This window comes from Chelonoidis abingdonii, chromosome 4 (genome assembly GCF_003597395.2).
Source record: "Chelonoidis abingdonii isolate Lonesome George chromosome 4, CheloAbing_2.0, whole genome shotgun sequence".
Taxonomy (NCBI): Eukaryota; Metazoa; Chordata; order Testudines; family Testudinidae; genus Chelonoidis; species Chelonoidis abingdonii.
The window spans coordinates 62,028,886-62,047,476 of NC_133772.1; the positions used below are offsets into that span (position 1 = coordinate 62,028,886).

The 18,591-nt window shown below is 49.0% G+C and overlaps 1 protein-coding gene across 1 annotated transcript in view; it reads left to right on the plus strand.

Moving 5' to 3' along the window:
- The window catches only part of KIF18A (kinesin family member 18A), a 144,534-nt gene that overhangs the window by 112,361 nt on the left and 13,582 nt on the right, over nucleotides 1-18,591 (plus strand). The window contains exons 13-14 of the mRNA XM_075065226.1: nucleotides 179-659; nucleotides 1,460-1,564. Coding sequence (XP_074921327.1) covers nucleotides 179-659; nucleotides 1,460-1,564 — 586 coding nt within the window. The remainder of the gene's footprint in view (nucleotides 1-178; nucleotides 660-1,459; nucleotides 1,565-18,591) is intronic.

An 18,591-nucleotide genomic window follows, 5' to 3' on the forward strand; every position in this document is an offset into this window, starting at 1 on the left:
CTTTCTGCTTTTTCTTAATCACCTCTCTGAGATGCTTGCTCATCCAGCTTGGTCTACAACTCCTGCCTACAAATCCTATAACTAGCTACACTAGTTTGGATTGTGGGTAGTGGGAAAGCAGTGCTTTAATGAACAGAGTTTCGGTAAACTACTAACTAGTCTTCACTATATTGAACAGGTACACCTTCAGAAGCAGTCAAGAAAAATGTTCAACATGTAAGCGAACGTGCAGTCCCTCCACAAAAAAGAACAAGGCGGAAGCTCATGAACTCTCCAGCAACAGCACAAAGTCCTGAAGCTTCTGAGCAGTCTAGCCTTAGTTGCCTGGAGGATTCCCTCAGCAAGGAGGTCCGTCCTATTGTGTACACACCAGAAGTTTGCAGAAAATCTATGCCAATCTTTTGTACACAGACTGTGGTAAAGCAACCATTACAAGTGGCAAGCTTTCCCAAAGTTAACAATTGTAACGTAGACATTCATTTCCCTTTGAAAGAAGAGTGTGACATGGACTTCACATGTAACATGATACCAGAGTGTGAACAGACAGACATGAACTCAACAGTGACTCTTTACGAAGGTGCAAGTAACACAAATGACCCTTCTGCTGACTTGTCTGAAAAGGAGTCACACCTGTGCAGCAACAGCAATGTTTTACAAAGGTAGTTCTGTGCATGAGCAGAATTCCTCATTCTTTTTGTATTTCTCTTTTCCTACATGCTTTGTTTTATATTGCTTCTTTTCATGCAGTTAATGTTTTAGTTATACTGTTTTCTATTTTTCTAGTAAACTTAAATAGCTAATGGTGTGATTTTTTTTTTTTCCCCCAAAAGTTCCAGCATTGGTCGTTGAGGTCAATAGTAAAATTTCCATTTACTTCAGTGAGAGGAGAGTCAAGCCAACACTTAGCATTTTTGAAACTCCTATCCTGTTTTAATAACACATTAAAAACAAACTGCAAAAACAAATTGCAAATTAAGTTGTTAAATTTTCTAGTCATTTTGGATGTATTTTGCTACCTAATATACTAGAGATGAGGTAGAGGGCACTTACTGGGAGTCAGGAAAACTGAGTACAATTCCCAGTACCGCTTCTGTTTGGCCTCAGAAAAACTGAGATTCAGAGAAGTTAAGAATTGTTCCTATCTGTAAAATGGAGAAATACTAATCCTCCTTCAAAAGCACTTTGTAGTCCCCTGATGAAAACTGCCATATATATATATACGTTAACTACTAATATTGTAGTACCGTGTTTTGGCTTTCAAAAGGAAAGTTATAAAGTATGTTCTTACCTTTCAAAAAAGACATTATAACTGTTTTATTTGGAATAAGTTCATTTTATTACCAGTACTGTGTTTTTCAGTTGAAAAACACTCACTTGACTTAAAGTGAAAAAATAACTGTTTTCACACAGGATAGATAGGGTTTTCATAATTTAAATTAGTATCTTATTTTAATTTCAGACTTGGTCTTCCATCATTGCTGAATAGAAATCCTGGTCCAATACATGAACAGCCATCATATATGGCAATGACTTCTGCTGCTGAGAGAAAAAGGAAGTTATTAAGGTAATTTTAAAAACAGTGTCTGTTCTACTGCCATTCAAATGAGCTTTTACGTACTGCTTTCATTTTCATCACAATTCTCATGCTGTAACATTTTCCCACATGTGAAGAAGTTTTTATCAAGTCACTGGTATTCAGAAATATGAGAAATAATTCAGACCCACAGTGGCTTTGACAATTCAGATTTAAGTATAAACCTTCCCAGGTTATGTAGAATCTGTTCTTAAGGAGTTTTTTATATGAACTATTTTTTAGTTTTAGTAGAATAATACAGACTAACATTGCATTTTCCATAACCGTCCTACACTGTATGTGGGAAAATTACTTCTGATTTTGAAGGGGAAATTGCATCATCAGTCTGAAAATCAAATTACTATCTGAAAACGTTGTGCCTACTGTTACAAAAAACACTGAAGATTACCAAAACTGAAAGAGATAAGAAATGTTTTTCATGCATTTGATATCACTTTGTGTGTGTTATCAATTTCACTGTTTTATTACTTACAATTTCTGTCTCAACCATTATAACTTCACTCTCATGAACTGCGCTACTTAGATCCTGAAAGAAGACGTTTACTAGTAATAGCAGCAGCAAAGCTGAAACTGGAAGAGCAGCAATCAGGCTTCTTCTTCAAGTGCTTGCTCATATCCATTCCAGTTAGGTGTGCGTGCACTGCGTGCATGTTCGTCAGAAGATTTTTACCCTAGCAACACTCGGTGGGTTGTCTGGGCGCCCCCTGGATTGGCGCCACTCTGGCGCCGGATATATACCCTTGCCGACTCAACCACCCCTCAGTTCCTTCTTACCGCCCGTGTCGGTCGCTGGAACAATGGAGTGTGGTTTCACTGACTTCCACCTCCCTAGCTACTCGTAGTTCTCTAGTTATTTTGTTGTGTATATAGTTCAAAGTTATATAGTTATAGTTAATTTTTATTGCTCATAGTTAAGAGGGGTGCAGGGATTAGCCCCTTCCCGGTGCCGGGGCCATGCCCGGTTCACCGGGTTTCAAACTGCACTCGGCCTGTCATAAGCCGATGCCAACAGGAGATCCACACGACTCCTGCCTTAAGTGCCTCGGAGAATCTCACCTGGCAGATAAGTGTCACATTTGCAAGGTGCGGGTAATACAGTCTATCGGCAAGCCTGCCTTGATAAGGCCATCCTCTGTCAGCACAGCAGAGTGGCACCGTTCACGATCATGGTCCAGTGGACGCTCCAGGTCCCGTCGGCGCTCCCGCCCCCAACGCCGCTCGCAGTCCCGGTACTGTTCTCCTCGGTACCGGTCACACTCGCGGCACCGGTCGGTATCTCATTCGCCGGCCCACTACTCTCAGCACCATTCCAGCTCCCGGCACCGCTCCAGGCACCGTGACTCCTGTAGCCGTTCCCGACGTTGAGTCTCGAGATCTCGGTCGATCTCCCGGCACCGCTCTGGTCGCAGGTCCCGATCTCGTTCCCGGTACTGGTATGCCTCCCGGTACCGGTCCCCGGTGCCAAGTAGGGCAAGGTCCGCTAGAGACAGAGACTTTGCCCAGGGCTTTTCAGCACATCCATAGCCATCCAGACACGCATCAGTGTCGTCCCACGCGGACAGCTCTTATGCTCAGGACCGCGATTCTGATGTGCCCACCAGAGTCTTCCAAGAGGACCAGGACCAGGACCAAGGATCCATCACTGGTCTTTCTGGACACCTTGGGCATGCCCACCAGAGTCTTCCAAGAGGACTAGGACCAGGACCAAGGACCCATCAGTGGTCTTTCTGGACACCTTGGGCGTACCACCAGGCCCAAGGCGTACCTGTAGTTCCATCCCGCTCTGTCTCATCAGAGCACCGAGTGCCAGAGGCCACGGTTAGCCGTCCCCCTCTGAATGCTGCGGAGGAAGCCCCAGTCCACCCACCGGACTCCCAGGTTCCTCTGGAGCAGGAGATCGCCCAAGAGCAAGAGGACACCCAGGACCCACTCGTCGCCGGCATTTCCTCTTCCTCTTCTCCAGATGAGGCGGTGGCAGGAACATCTTCCTCAGGCCCTCCTCCAGTCGACCTGAGAGCCCATCAGGACCTCCTAAGGAGGGTAGCACTCAATATGAACCTCCAGATGGAGGAGGACCCGGTAGTGGACATTCTATCAGCGGCTGCCCCCGCTGGAGTGGCCCTACCGTTTTTTCGGACCATCCAGACGAATGTCGATACTATATGGCAGTCCCCAGCCTCTATCCCTCCTGCGGCCAGGGGAGTCGAGCGTAAATATGTGGTGCCCTCTAAGGGGTACGAGTACTTGTATGTCCATCCTCCTCCCTGCTCACTACTTGTCCAGTCTGTTAATGAGAGGGAACGCCATGACCAGCAGGCGCCAGCCCTGAAATCGAAGGAGGCTAGGCGAATGGACCTACTCGGCCGCAAGGTGTACTCGGCAGGGGCCCTACAGCTCTGGGTGGCAAATCAACAAGCCTTGCTTAGCCGCTATAATTATAACACCTGGGCGGCGGTGGGTAAGTTTACGGAGCTTCTCCCTCAAGACTCCCGCCAAGAGTTCACTGCCCTCTTGGAGGAAGGGAAAAAGGTTGGCCAGAACTTCCTCGGCTTGTTGGGATGCAGCAGACTCAGCAGCCAGGACTCTGGCCTCGGTCGTGCCTCGGTGCGCATCTCATGGCTTTGAGGTTTAAAGCTCCACCAGCGCAGGTTATTACCATCGACTTACCGTTGATGGTGAAAGGGCTCTTCTCGAAGAAGACTGACCAACCATGCTGGCAAGCCTGGAAGACAGAAAGGGTCATAATGCGCTCTCTGGTATGCAAAGCCGGTGCCCAACGCAGGGGCCGTTCGCCACAGCCTACCACCCATACTCGGGTGCGTTAGAAAGACAAGGACATATACACAGACAGGCAGCGACAAGTGGTCGCAGGACACCATCTCATCCTACATCTTCAATCCGGCGATGGTACCAGCTATAACATTCAAGATCGACTGGGTCTAAACACGGTGAGTATGGTAACGCAGCCTCATCAATTTATTTCATACCTTTTTTTTCCTTGCGCTCCCACCCTCTCCAACCCGTTCCATTCTTCCAGGGACCCTTTTTCACGAGCATCCTTTTTAAGAGGTGCAGACGCTCCTCGCCATAGGAGCTATAAAGGAGGTACCGATGGATGAAAGGGGCAAGGGGTTTTACTCCCGTTATTTCCTAATCCCCAAGTCGAAGGGAGGTCTCAGACCTATCCTAGACCTGCGAGGACTCAACCAGTTTATGATAAAGTTGAAGTTCCGCATGATATCCCTGGGAACCATGATCCCGTCCTTGGAGACTGGTTTGCCGCCCTCGATATGAAGGACGCGTACTTTCACATAGCCATCTTTCCTCCACACAAGAGATACCTCCGCTTTGTAGCCAACCATCAGTACTTCCAGCTTACTCTCCTGCCGTTAGGCCTTTCTGCAGCCCCAACGGTGTTTACAAAGTCTATGGCCGTATTTGCCACCTACTTCCGCCGACGTTGGATACACATTTTTCCGTATCTGGATGATTGGCTCATCCAAGGGGCCTCCGAGACACAAGTCACCCAGCATGTGGGCATCGTCAAGGACCTATTCACATGTCTAGGCCTGATGATCAATATAGAAAAATCCATTCTGGTTCCCATGCAGAGGTTAGACTTCATAGGAGCTATCTTGGACTCCAATCTAGCCATAGCCTGCTTACCACAGCCACGGTTTCAGGCAATGGCAACAATCATCCGAGGTCTACAGAATTTTCCGGCGGCCTCGGCTCACACTTGTCTCGGTCTCCTGGGTCACATGGCTGCCTACATGTTGGTAACCAAACACGCCAGACTCCACCTCCGTCCTCTCCAAGTTTGGCTCAACTTGGTATACCGCCTGGGCAGGGACCCAATAGGCACAATAGTCACCATTCCCCCAAGCACCCTAGGCTCCCTAGAATGGTGGCTAACTCTCTTCCTGGTGTGTGCAGGGATGCCGTTCCATCCGCCCCAACCCTCAATGTCCCTGACGACGGACACGTCATCTCTCGGCTGGGGTCCTCACCTCGGTCACCTTCGTACTCATGACCTTTGGTCTTCTCAGGAGCTGGCATTACACTAAATGTTCGAGAACTGAGAGCAGTCCGCCTGGTGTGCCAGGCATTCCAACAACAGTTGCGAGGCCGTTGTGTCTCAGTGTTTACAGACAACACAACGGCCATGTACTACATAAACAAACAGGGAGGGACACAGTCCTCTCCCCTTTGTCAGGAGGCCATCCATTCTGGGACTTGTGCATAGCCCACTCGATAGATCTGGTAGCATCCTTTCTCCCAGGCATTCAGAACACCCTGGCGATCGACTCAGCAGGTCTTTCCTGTCTCACGAGTGGTCGATCCACCTGGACGTTATGCATTCTTTTTCCAGAAGTGGGGATTTCCCCACATAGACCTGTTCGCTTCGCGCGAGAACAGGAAATGCCAGATGTTCTGCTCCTTCCAAGGTCTCTCCCCGGGATCGATCTCGGAGGCTTTCCTGATGCTGTGGAAGAGCCAGCTCCTTTATGCCTTCCCACCGTTCCCGCTGGTTCACAAGGTCCTGCTGAAACTTCGCAGGGACAGAGTGCGCATCTTCATGATCGCTCCAGCGTGGCCCAGGCAGCACTGGTACACCACGTTGCTCAACCTGTCGATAGCCAACCCAATTACCCTGCCATTCCACCCAGACCTCATAACTCAGGACCACGGCAGGCTTCGCCACCGGACCTGCAGGCTCTTCACCTCATGGCGTGGCTGCTGCATAGCTAAACCAGTCAGAGTTATGTTGCTCTGAATCAGTATGACAAGTTCTCCTGGGTAGAAGGAAGCCTTCCACCCGGTCAACGTACCTGACCAAGTGGAAGCGTTTCTCCTGCTGGTGCTGAACGCTTAATCGTACTCCCACTGAGGTCTCGATCCCCTCTATTTTGGACTACCTCTGGTTTCTCAAACAGCAGAGCCTAGCAGTATCATCACTGAGGGTACACTTAGCATCCATCTCTACCTTCCACCCTGGTGAAGGTGGTCGTTCCGTGTTCTCACACCCTATGGTTTTGAGGTTCCTCAAGGGCTTGGAGCGCTTATACCCTCAAGTACGCCACCCAGCCCCTACCTGGGACCTCAACCTGGTTTTAACCAGACTTACGTCTCCCCCCTTCGAGCCATTAGCAACCTGCTCGCTACTATACCTGTCTTGGAAGACAGCTTTCCTTGTAGCCATTACATCGGCCAGAGACGAGTCTCCGAGCTTAGGGCTCTTACGGTGGATCCGCCGTACACTGTGTTCCACAAGGACAAGGTGCAGTTGCGACCACACCCGGCATTCCTCCCTAAGGTGGTTTCGGCCTTTCATGTTAACCAGGACATCTTTCTCCCGGTCTTCTTCCCGAAGCCACACTCAACGCGATGGGAGCAACAATTGCACTCCCTGGACGTCCGTAGAGTGCTCGCATTTTATATTGAGCGGACAAAACCATTTCATAGAACGCCCCAACTCTTTGTCGCGGTAGCAGACCGAATGAAAGGCCTACCTGTTTCCTCTCAGAGGATCTCATCTTGGATGACGGCATGCATCCACATTTGTTATGATTTGGCTCATATTTCCCCAAGCCACATCACCGCACATTCTACCAGGGCTCAGGCTTCATCTGCCACCTTCCTGGCTCGTGTACCTATCCAGGAGATATGTCGCACAGTTACCTGGTCCTCGGTCCACACCTTTGCTTTGTATTTGTGCTCTGGTTCAACAGTCAATAGATGATGCAGCCTTTGGCTCAGCAGTTTTGCATTCTGCCACATCTCACTCTGACCCCACCGCCTAGGTAAGGCTTGGGAATCACCTAACTGGAATGGATATGAGCAAGCACTCAAAGAAGAAAAGGCGGTTACTTACCTTTGTAACTGTTGTTCTTCGAGATGTGTTGCTCATATCCATTCCAAACCCGCCCTCCTTCTCCACTGTCGGAGTAGCCGGCAAGAAGGAACTGAGGGGCGGTTGGGTCGGCAGGGGTATATATCCAGCGCCATGGCGGCGCCACTCCAGGGGGTGCCCAACCGACCCACCAAGTGTTGCTAGGGTAATAATCTTCCGACGAACGTGCACACGGCTCGCGCACACCTAACTGGAATGGATATGAGCAACACATCTTGAAGAACAACAGTTACAAAGGTGAGTAACCATCTTTTCTATGCAAGGGAAGGGCATGACAGATAAAGGGTGGCCTGTAAAAAATCACTTCTGAACATGAGGGTAGTAGAAATATCCCTCTCACACCACACAAGTTTTTAAAAGTTTTTTTTTTATTATTTCAGGAGATGCTATTCAAAGGTCCTTTAGCAGAAAATTTTGTTTTTAATTAAAAACAGAAAAATAGAATCCCTTTAAATAAGTTGCAGTTATAGATTGGCATTGGTTGATGCAGTCAGTAATACATTCCAGCATAAGTTATTTTTTAATGTAGGAATCAAGGCTCTATCCATAAAATGCTTCTGGAGAAGTCATGAATCCTGATATCAGGTTTCAAGTTTGGCTTTTTTTGTTGTTTATAGCTATAGATAGGTATAAAATACACACACATATATAAAATTAAGGTTGCATTTCTCACTCAATGTGCTTCTATATATATGAGTAGAAATGCAACCCTAATTTTATGAGTGTAATCATTTAAAAAAAAAAACTAACAAATCTTCAGTTATTCCTAATTTAGCAAAGATACCAGTTTCAGAAATGCAGCACAGGCTGCATCACTGTTCTGGTACCTTTTTCAAAACAGGTCTATTCTTCCTGGAATGAATGAGTGTATTGAACTTCCAAGAAGTGAAGAAGCTCCATGCTCATGCTTTGGTTGACATCAATTTATATGTAAAAAGAAGTGTTTTGTTTTATTGCTTTCTGGGCTGGGAGAGGTATCTTTTGTATTTCCACGTATTCTCAAATAATTATGAGTTAAGCTAAACAATCCAGATGCCTGTGACATTTTGTCAAAGCAGTGCACAGCATTATAAGGAAAAATAACTACATTTCTCAGAGAACATGAAATGCCTCAGTTAAGTTTGCTACAAAATCACTCACTAATTCCTAAGGTTAAGAGGTTAATCCTAGAAATGTACATAATTACCTTTTTTGTTTCTGAGACTTTCTTTTGCCTAATTAGACACAAATATTATGTAACAGGAGAAACTCTTCTAAAATTGGAGCATTCCAATGTCTTCCGTTTGAACCGTTAAAGTCATACAGCCTTATTGCCTCTCCAAAACAGCTGCTTCTCTATCCCCACACCCACTTCACACACACACTTCTTTCCTGCTTTCCGAACCAGGATAACTTTAAAGGAAACCTCAGGACTTGCTCACTCAGTAATACTCTCTTCTCTTTCTCCCTAAAATCGTGCTGTCTGACCACAAGTGACACACTAATTCCTAAAAGCAGATGAGAGACATTTCACTCTCTCTTATCTATCTCTGAGTGGGGGAGAGAGAGAAGGGAATCATATTCTTGTTTATGGAGAAGGGAGAGAGATAGCATTCCTTATATTTTCCTCCTCTCCCCCCCCCCCCCTGCCTCGCTATACTACAACATATCCCTCCCAATCCAGCACTTTGAATATCAAAGCACGGTACGTTCTACACGCAGAATTATTCTGAAATTAGCTAAAACCGATTATTATAACAACAACACAGATCTAAAAAAATCGGTTTAGCGCGTCATAAGGGATCCCCAGCGATATTGCACTCGATTGTTTGCCGTCCATGGTCCACAGCTACATCGATTTCAGGAGCGAGGCACTGTGGGTTCTGTTCCTCACGTCTCCATAGTTCCCCGGTGTTGAGAGCAACAGTGCCTGATGGGCAGAAAACAGCTGCCCGGGTGGTGCCTGGTACAGCCTCACCCATCCCTTGTGAAGGCACGCAGACAACCCTTCTGGCGCCTTTTCCGCGGAGTGCATTGAGCAAACCCATAGCACACGCAATCTTTCCTTCCATTTTTTTTCACGTGGTGGTGGGCGGAAATAAACTGAGGAGCTGTTCCCTGAACCAACGCCAGACACTGTGTTGAACCGTGAGACTAGCACATGGAGTAGCAAGATACAATTCTTAGAGACTGCTGTGGACTGTAGATAACGGAGTCCTCAGTACCGTACCCCTCCCATCCTTCAGAGCGTCCACCATTTGAGCTCTGGCTCCGCCTTACGCTTTTCCCGCAGGCGCTGTGTTCTGGAGTTTATTTCAAACGCTTTGGCACTTCGGTTCTGTAACGGAGCTGCATCAAAAGATCTGTCTCCCATACAAAGCGATCATACTAGTATCTCCCGTAATCTATGCTGGAGGCTTTTTCGATTCAACTGCAGTCACCGTGCTGATCAAGCTCCACACGCTCGGGCAGCAGTGAAATTAATTCAAAAGTTCGCGGGCTTTTCTGTTTACGCTGCCCGGCACCGAGTTCAGATTGCTGTCCAGAGCGTCAGTGCTGACTCTGGGATGCCGCCCGAGGCCAATAACGTCGATTTCGTCCACATGAACCTCAATCCGAGTATCACTATCGAATTAGCGCTACTCTCTCGTTGGGAGAAGTTCCGAAATCGATTTAAGGAGCCGTTTAACTCGATATTAAATGCGACGTCGTGTGAACGGATACAGCGTTAAATCGGTATAATGGCAATTAAACCCGATTTAAAGTCGCAGTGTAGACCTGGCCTTAATCTCAACCACTCCCCCCAGCCACACAGACACACTTGCTAACCATAGTAACCAGAACCTAGTTCCCAGGATCAAATGACTGGAACCAGTCATTAGTAACATGGGGAACAATGGCAAGGAAGCGGGTCCGTATCCCCGCTTAAAGGCTCCTCATCTGCCACCAGACTGTAGCCCGCATTCAACCCCGAGCAAGTGAGCCTATCACGGCTACAGGATACAACGGCCACGCCATGCAGCTAACATGGAGCGGTCCTGAGGCCCTGCTAGAATCACTGCTCTTGGCCATCTGTTGTCGCTGTGCCTACCTTTAGGGGAGAGAGGAGACCTATGATAGCTAACGCCTCGGCTAACCCACATAAAGCCACGTCTTTAATTACAAGAACACGCATGGAGAGAGTGCCATCGTTCACAGACCTGCGCCTTCCCTATCAGGCGATTTCAGCCAGCGAAACTAATCGCAAAGCGTATATATGATGTGGGGCGGTTCAGTTGCAACTTACCGCGACAAGGTACCCTGCCCGTTGCTATATCCTGTGCCGTCGGAGATACTCGTACTCCTAGAGTCTTCCCGTCACTTCACACGGATTGCACATACAAAGTTGTACCCGTTCACCACACATACCACGATCGATTTGCGATACCGACAGAACGCAGCGAGGTCGCCGCGTCCGGCGGGTCTAGGCATACATGTCTCTGGGAGCCACGGATCAGCTTCTGAGCTTCCGGGAGGTCCCCACAGGCGCCGACAGACCTCCCAGCCAGAACAACGTGCGTACGCGGGCGTAACGCCCTGTCCGACGCCCTATATTTAGTCAGCTCACTTCGTGTCTGAGCCCCGATTTCATGATCACGGCCTGGCAATAGTTGCATGAGGGACAAAGAACTCCAAAACTGCCGGTTCTGACATCTCCGAGGTGGTCGTGTCTGGTGTCACATCGATCCTAGTCATCAACAAACTAACGCAGCCGCCCTGAGACATGCACGCACACTGCATTGCAACACGCAGCCTCTGGCACCAGCGGGGGAGCTGTCCGGTAACCAGCAGCGCCACCAGCGACCGGCATAGCGAGTTGTCACCGGCTCCTAAGCGCCCCCAGTACCCCAGTCACACAAGAGCCTCTAGCGCCCATAAAATTTCAGGCCTGTAACGCTCTCCCCGCAGTACGTGCACCATCTTAGAAGGCGCCTCCCACCCCGCTATGTATCGCGAAGGGGCCCTGCACACCGATACGCGCCAACTACCCCCACGTCTCTCGATTTCCCTCCAGAGCCTCACGCTCTCGTCCCACAAGACTACCTAACTAGAGAGCTACTGATCGACTTAGCATCTCTGAAGCCAAGTTCAGAGCTCAACTGCCATCCACCAACAAACCCGGTCGCTACTACACAAAAGAGGTGGTTCTCGATTGACTATTAACTACGAGTGCCTTACGTTATTACGCCCTAACGACATTAGGTACCATCAGATGTTTTCGCCTCAATGCGTGCGGAGACGCGCCAACAACCGCAGCGCGGTTCGCGGCCTCGTAAGAAACTCCCCGTGCACGCCGCAATGATGTATGCCCTACCACTCGTTTATGCGATCCTGATGGCGCACCGGGCCATCTCCATTTGACCAGGACTCAGTCTTTTTGGCTCTGTCAGTGTACGGAAGCGTTGGTCCGTCCTGCTAGGGAGCTTGTCAAAGGAGGTTGGGGGGGTGGGAGAGGACGCCCTCCTATCGCATCTCTACACCTATACCCCACCCCATCGAGACCTACTTCTCCCGCTGGCTCCCAGCCGGCGATCTCCCTTAGGTACACTTTTGAAAGCAGTAGCGAACACGCACGAAGTGGGGGCACGAGCACACGTTCATAAGCAACAATAGTCTCAACGCTCACTCAAAGGATCCAGGCAGCGGTGCAGTGGAAAGAACACGTGGGCAATCTATCACGGGTATCAGCGATCCAAAACTCGCGAAACACACTCCCGCGTCTCTAGGTAGAACTCTATCTTAACCTATGTCATACGCAGAAAAAGGTTCACAAAAACCAAAGCACAGATAGACTGGCCCTAGCACCATTCTAAGCATTGACACCTCTAATCTCAGAATTTGGGAGTAGATATAGCGATAGCAACCACGAGGAAAAGTACGAACTCCTGTTCGCACAGATAGAGGTAGCTTACTTATCCGCCAGTCGCATGACCATAAAAGCAGACGAGGACCATGTTTAGATACACTAACATTAGAACAGCAATCGACGGAAACTATCAGAACATTATCCTATCTAGATCACCGAATCCTGACCACTGCTAGCCATCTTAATAACACTCAACATTCGGACGCAACACACAGCTGAGCGATCAACCTTTCTGCGGATCGTCCTCAAAAACATCCAAATCCCGATTCAGGTCACAGATCCGTGTGAGTCAGTCCATAAGCCTATCAAGACTATCCAGCTGCATTACTTACAAGAAAGTCCAGTCTCACAAAATCATACATAAGGACAGCCAAGACTGACCTAGTCTATTGTCTTTCACATGAAACCCCTAAATTAGGGCATTCACTCATCCTCTAAGAGAGGAGAGAAAATACTTGAATCACATAACTATATATATAGTGCAACTCTAACTATCATCTGCATAAGATAGAAAAAGAGGAGCTTCACACTACTCAGGAAACTCCAAGCTTCGTGCGATAATGAATCCCATAAAATATTACTAATATCACCGAGAGCGCACAACCAATCATCTATAATGCAATCTATAATTAGAAGGAGGTCTATTGGTTGCACTGGGAGTAAACAAATAGAAAATACTTGCAGCCGACTTGAGAAATCTCTCTAAATCACAACACAAAACAATCGAAAACTTCTGGTTGAAGCAGGATTACGAATTACATACGAAATTTACCGGCCACTTACTTATGACGTCCTGCATAGAAAAGACGGTTACACCTTCGCTAACTAGATGTCTCAAGATGTATCTGCTCAATCATTACCATAGTCCGAGCCGTGTCAACGTTGTGAAGATATTACCATTCGAGAACACTGGTGGGTCGTTGGCACCCCTGGAGTGGCGCCGCCATGGCGCGCGTACTATAGCCTTAGCCGCATCCCCAACCGCCCCAGTTCCATCTTGCCGATACTCCGACAGTAGTGAGACAAGGCAGGCAGACCGCACGTGGAATGGAGAGTATTGAGCCAACACAGTCTGAAGAACCAACAGTCATACAAAGTAAGTAACGGCCTACTGTCAGTAGGACCATCCCTACTATTGAGTGCTTGCCCATATCCAATCCTCCAATACGTGAGTGATCCAACGCCCTTCTAGCCACCAGAGCACGTGCTTACCCCACCTACCTCCACCTAGCGCGGTGGAGGCAGTACGAATGAGAGATGTGCCGAGAATCGCAAACTGCCAGCAGCCCCTGACAGAAGCTCGCTGACAGTCAATCATCGACTAGCCTCCCTACACACACTAATGACAGAGAGCTAAGTGCTGGAGTCCGAGCTGGACCAGCTAGAGACTACTACAATCTCCTGGAAGGTACAGAGCTACCCGACGAGCCTAGAACATCTAGGGCAGAGCGGAGCCAAGATTGCAGCTCGAGCCTGTAGATGTCATATGCGTGATGTGGCTTGGAAATATGGCCCAAATCATAACAAATGTGGATGCATGCCGATCATACCGTCAACGACTGAGATCTCTGAGAGGAAACACTGTCTGCCGTTGCCAAATCAACCCAGCCGCTGGCACCGGACCAGAGAGACATCTCCCTCCCCTTTTCCTCGCATTCGCGCGTCTCTGCCCTCGCTGATGACACTCCCCGCAGCTCCTTAATTCAGATGACCAGAGTCAGACCCTATCTTTATACCGGCAAATCACTAGCTGATTGCACCAACACTTCTGGCGATGTAGCCACACAGACGAACCATCCCACCACTAGTAGCAGCACAACTGCTCAACCAGCCCTCTCGTGCAATGATCCCTGGCCTACACCAGCGTCTGAACTCCAGGCGGTTACATGTCTCCTTTCAACAGGTTGCTGGTCTCCTTGGCTCGAGTGCCCGGGCAGAGTTGACTTCTCCTCCACACACCGGCCTACATCACCACACTGACGTGAGGGTGCTGATCAGCCATCCCTGAATAAGCACCCCCAGGCCGAGGCATCGCACCGAGTAGCAAACACATAGTCGTAGCTCAAACCAGTCGCCAGGCAGACACGCCAAACCGTTCATTAGAGACCTCCTCCGCGTATCCTCACCATAAACCAACGTGAAACGACCCGAACCCGAAGGGCAAGGAGACAGCGCCGGCGAAAGACCGGCTGATCCAAGCTGATCCTTTCCATACCTCAATCTCCTACCCTCGAATCAAGGCCGTTCGTGGAGCACGGTCCAGGCACAACGGAGCCGCTGGAAGACACACTTAAAAGCTACCTATTCAAACCAACAGCTTCATGTGAGCAACAACACAATACGAGCCCGCAATCCAGCATGAATGAGCTGTGACGTCGCTATGAGAACTCTGTGGGCACATTCCCCTGTGCCCAAACACGATCGAGGATCATAACACAGGTGCACTACCATCACTACGATCCACATCCGAACGATACATAGAGGACACGAATCCACACCTTATGGCAAATGCGCAACCTCGTTGCTCTGACCTGCCAAGAAAACAGAGAGGCGTTATCTTGTGCCTGAAAGGGCAGATAGCAGCATGTATAGACCTCATCTATCACCTCTTCACCAACGGAACTCCCTCCACTCGTCGCAAGACGCATGGCCTACCCAAAGGAAGCGTCAACGGGTTAAGGATCAACGTCCAACAGAGCAAGCGACGCCAAACGGCTTGACCTCTTTGCTGACGAAGCGTGTCACCAACCAACCGCAGGCTTATCAACATACACGAATCGCGGCCATAGAGCCAAGAGAGGCGTGCGCTGTCGTAAAGACCGGAAATGACAAGCAGGTAGCAAGAAACTACCATAGTTTCCCAACTTATCATTGTCGAGGTTTTGCGAGCTCGCGCGTAGCCCCAAGACGCAAGGCATGAGTTTGTTCAGCCGAAGAGCCACCGAGAGAGGAGAAAGCAATCTCCCGTACTCGAACACTGTGAGACGCAGACCTGCTCACTATGACCAGCGCACATCGCTCCTACGTTCCATGTTACGTCTCTGACAGGAATCCACACCAAGGTCGGTAAATGCGGCACTGGTCGAGGAAAGCACGGCACCAGCTCCATCACGACAATTCCTTTGTTATGGCCGTCAACCTTTATGCTCAAATCATGCGTAGACTCCAGCAGACTTCCACACAGCGTCTCCTTCAAAAGCAACCAAAACTCCTACCGTTTCTCGCTGAACAAAACGCGATAAACGTCTGCATGTCTAACGACTCGGGGTAACCCATAAAACCACTCCGCCCTCGCTGGTAACAACCTTGCCCTAGCCCACCCGCACGTAGACCAACACCACTGTACCACCGTTTGGTTACCACAAGTGCCTGACGCCCCTTCCTCACAGCACCCTCAAATCGAACCCGGAGTTGGGTCGCAGCACCGCGCAGAACGCGGACGCATGGGCCGCTCTAGAGTCTGCACCACTCTACCTGGGCTCGCACTACCAGCTACCTCATCAGGAGAGACGTACCACGTCGCTACAGTTACTGTGTATTTGTTGTGGGGCCTTCCCCGCATGTGCAGCCTGCTCCTGCATTTGGCCACTCGCACGTTGACTCATCCCACCGCGTAAGTCAGTTAGGCCGTAACCCGTCACTAGAGAATTGTGCTCTAAACAGCAATCCACGAGAAAAGCGGTTATCTACCGGTTTGTAAGCTGTTTGTTATTCCGAGATGTGTATGCTGAGTTACGAGTCATCACACCCCACGTTGCAGAGGAGAGGGTTTAAGCCCGCCGCCCGGCTCTTCTCGATAGCCGGCCCCGGACGGGGGAGGGCGGGTGGTCGGCAGGGTATATATCACGAAATGGGGCGCACCGGGCCCAAGACCACCAAGTTTCTCGACGTGGAGGTATAATAAGGTTTTTTAGCGGAACGAGTTTCGTACAACGCTTCGCGGGCGTTAACACCTAAACGGAAAGATATGAGGGGATTCAATTACAAAGAAGTAGTTTACAAAGGTGGACATGTGAAGACCTCTTGGCGTATGCAAGAGGGCACGACGAGTTAAAGGGGTGCTGTAATTAAATCACTTTTAAGGCAGTTACGGGTCGCCATATGTACTAGGGTCTTAGGTAGGGTTCCGAACGCGTTCACGGTCAACACAGCTTTAACAATTAGTTTTTTGATTTGATGGATCAGGAGGTAATCGAAATTGGGGGTGAAGAGGTGAGGGGTAGGTGTTAGGGTGAGGGCGCGGCGGGGGGGCGATAGGCGGGAGGTAGGGGGGGCGTTACATCTTCGCACCTTTTTTCCTTGGGATAAACACAAATAGGCCTTCCTCTGTTTCAGGCACCGATGTTGGCCTCATACGAACACATTTTTTGATAGACAGGGCCGCATGAAGCTTGAGAACTCTACAATCGTAACGTAATGTAGTTTTTTGTTGGAGGGACATTAGGACCGGTTAGAAATACAACAAATATATAAAAGGTTGCTATCAACTAGCTTATAGTAGGGAGGAAGGTAGAAGGATGACGTGGGCGCGAACCCATTTGTATGATGGTAGTTAAAAAAAAATAGCAAATCTGTTCATGTAAGTTCGAGGTCTATTAGGGTTACAAATCAGTGGATTCACAGGAAATGGACAGGCACGGCGCATCACTGTGTTTAAGGTGGAGCGTTAAGCTAGGTGTTCAAAACCGAGGTGTCTTACTAGGCGGTATAGAAAAATGTTGAGAGCGTTTCCAAAATGTTAAAGACCCCATCGCGAATGCTTGGTTGAACATCAATATTTAAGGGATGGTTGGGGTTCGTGATTGCTGGGGAGGCTGTTATTACATCCATAATTAAGAGCAACAATCCAATGCCAGTCATTTTGTTATCAACAGTGCGCCTGCTATATTAAAAGAAAGGGATATACATTTCTCAGAAAGAAAGCTCAGTTAATTGCTACAATTCACCCAATCCGATGATTAAGAGGTAGAGCTAGAATTGTTTACATTAACCGGAACTTTTTGTTGTTATCTGAGACTGTGATGGGATTATCTATTGTTGCGCAAATGAACACGATATGTAAATCAGAAAAGTCGCTCTTCTAAAGAGTTTGAGGAGCATATCCAAATCTCTTTGAAGGTTAGGAACCGGTTAAAATGATCAAGAGGTGAGGAGCTTTAGAAGGACAGCCTATGCCTCGGTCAAACCAGCGTGATCGCCTGTGGGCTCTTAATTGTTTCTCTTGTCTTCTTATCCGGGACAGCCCATCACACAAGCCTTGAATGGGGAGTTACAGGAGACTTCTTTCGCTGCTTGCGTACTTCGATAACCAGAATGTAACTTTAAAAGGAAAACTCAGGTACTGTGCTCACTTCAGTAAAATAGATACTTCTCCTGTCGCTCTTTTGTGTATAATGTCCTCTTCTCCCTAAAAACGTGCGTCTGGGACCACAAGACAACACTAATCCTAAACGCAGAGATGAGAGACATGTTTATACATTCGACTCTCACTCTTACATCTGGAGGGTGTGGGGAAGGAAAGGAGTAGTGGAAATTCAAAATATTCTTGTTTATTGGAGAAGGGAGAAGAGATAGCATCCTTAAATTTTCCTGCCTTGTCGGTTCGGGGTAACCGGTCTTTCGGCAGGTTAGTCGGCTCCGTCGGTCGACAGGCTGGTATATCAAACACCACAGGCACATTGCCCCACATAAGAAAACGTGCGCCGTTCCTAGAAAAGGTTACGGAAAAAACCACCCACCAGATGTTTTTAGGGTTAGGGTTATTCGCGCCGTCTCTCCGCCCTCAGGCTCGCTTTCACGGTTCGGTTAAGCGACCGTATTCTCTCAGGCCCCTCCGGATTCCTTCGGGCGGTCGTCTCGTACGGCGGTAAGTATATTGTCATTCTCGTTGTCTCGCTCCCTGGCCCCCGGGTCTCACCTCTCCCGCTCTCCCCGGCTCAACGGCTTCCACACTCGAGGCCTTGCGATTAGGCGTCATCCGTCCAGGGCCGGAGGTTAGGGACGTCTCAGGGGGTAGGCCGCGGCGCGGCGGCCGGCTCCTACCTGGGTTAGGTGGGGGATCCGCGGTTACCCCCTGACACTACCGGGCGAGTGAGGCGGTGTGAGTTCGTCGCGCCACGGCTGGGAGACGGCCGAGTGAAGTCTTCCTTCCCTCCTCGCATCATGCCCGGTTCGTCGGAGGGGTTCGAGCATGTCGGC